Below are 1,594 nucleotides of genomic sequence, written 5' to 3'. Positions count from 1 at the left end.
CTCTTCGACTATTCAGGAACCTTTTTAAGAACATGTGGACTCTCCTAAAGAAACCTTCAGACCTTTCCAAGAACCTTGAAGTATCAGTTTAACCTCCTGTCCCTAAACATCTTCAAGCAGGACACCTGAAACCTCTTCAAGAACCACTGGTTCCTCTTCCACTGCTTGAGGAACTTCTTGATGGACCTCTGAAACGTTCTAATTAGCCTACTGAAGGTTTTTTTTTACAAGCACCACTGGAACCTCATCAAGAACCTGCAGACCTTGAAGAAACTTTCAAACCTCTTCAAGAACGACTGGAACTTCTTAAGTGACCTTCTCCAGGATTCTTTACAACCTCCTCAGACCTGAAACCTTCTCAGGAACTAATGAAAACACTTTCAGTGCTCCAGGAACCTCATGAAGAACCTATGACCTAGACCTTCTGAAATAAACTTTCATTACCCTTTCAGTACCCTGGAACTTTTTAAGTAAAATCTTTAGGGATTTTTACAAGCACCACAGGAACATTGTTAAGGACAGCGGAAACCAATTTCAGTTCTCCAAGAACCGCATCAAGAACCTGCAGATCTTCTCAAAGAAACTTTCAAACATCTTCAAGAACCACTGGAACTTCTAAAGTGACCAACTCCAGGGTTCTTTACAAGCACCGCTGGAACATTGTTAGGAACTCATGAAACCTTCTCAAGAACCACTAGAACCTCTTTAAGTGCTCCAAGCACCTCACCGAGAACCTGCAGACCTTCTCAAAGAAACTTTCAAACCTCTTTCAGAACCCTGAAACTTTGAACATTGTTAAGAATACCTGAAACCCCCTCAAGAACCACTGGTTCCTCTTCCACTGCTTGAGGAACTTCTTAATGCACCTCTGAAACTTTCTAAGTACTCAAACCTCCTCCAGAACCTCTGGAACGTTTAAGCAGCCTACTGAAGGATTTTTTTACAAGCACCACTGGAACATTGTTGAGGACACCTGAAACCCCTTCGAGGACTCGTCGAGAACCTGCAGACCTTCGTAAAGAACCTTTTGAACCTCTTCAAGAACCGCTGGAGCTGCTCAGATGTTCTAAGAAGTTCAACAATCCCTCTTTGTTGCCTTGCAGCCTGTTCCTGTCAGCTGTGGCGGTAAATTAATCTCCTTAGCACCACATGAACAACATGACAGAGAGACAGATACAGGCAGGCAGGCAGACAGGTGCTGCGGTTCTCACGGCTGCACGCGCTGGCATGCACGCGCGCACACACACACACACACACACACACACACACACACACACACACACACACACAGCAGAGGACTCGCGCCCTGCACGCTGACTTACAGGTAGGATGTGAACACGCTCAGGTTGCTCGGTGCCTCCCGGAGCCCCAGGTCCGAGCAGTCCACCCGGTGCAGCAGCCCGTCCACCTCGCACCGACAGCGGCCAGGGCAGGCAGCCCGCCCCGCTGCCCTGCCCGGGTCCGCGGAGCTGTTCGCCCCAGAGGAGCTCTCCTCCACGGCCACGGAGCTCTGCATCACCACCGCGGCCACGGAGCTCCTCGACCCGGCCGAGAGGAGAGCAAAGGCGGCCAACAAAGCCACGAACCCCGGCAT

General features: G+C 49.6%; 1 protein-coding gene across 1 annotated transcript in view; it reads right to left on the bottom strand.

Annotated features, from left to right (window-relative positions):
* The window catches only part of LOC139222234 (leucine-rich repeat-containing G-protein coupled receptor 5-like), a 36,407-nt gene extending 34,813 nt beyond the window's left edge, over positions 1–1,594 (bottom strand). The window contains exon 1 of the mRNA XM_070854207.1: positions 1,323–1,594. Coding sequence (XP_070710308.1) covers positions 1,323–1,594 — 272 coding nt within the window. The remainder of the gene's footprint in view (positions 1–1,322) is intronic.

This window comes from Pempheris klunzingeri, chromosome 22 (assembly GCF_042242105.1).
Source record: "Pempheris klunzingeri isolate RE-2024b chromosome 22, fPemKlu1.hap1, whole genome shotgun sequence".
NCBI lineage: Eukaryota > Metazoa > Chordata > Actinopteri > Acropomatiformes > Pempheridae > Pempheris > Pempheris klunzingeri.
Note: the sequence above shows the minus strand (reverse complement) of the source record. Positions and strands in the feature narration are given on the sequence as shown.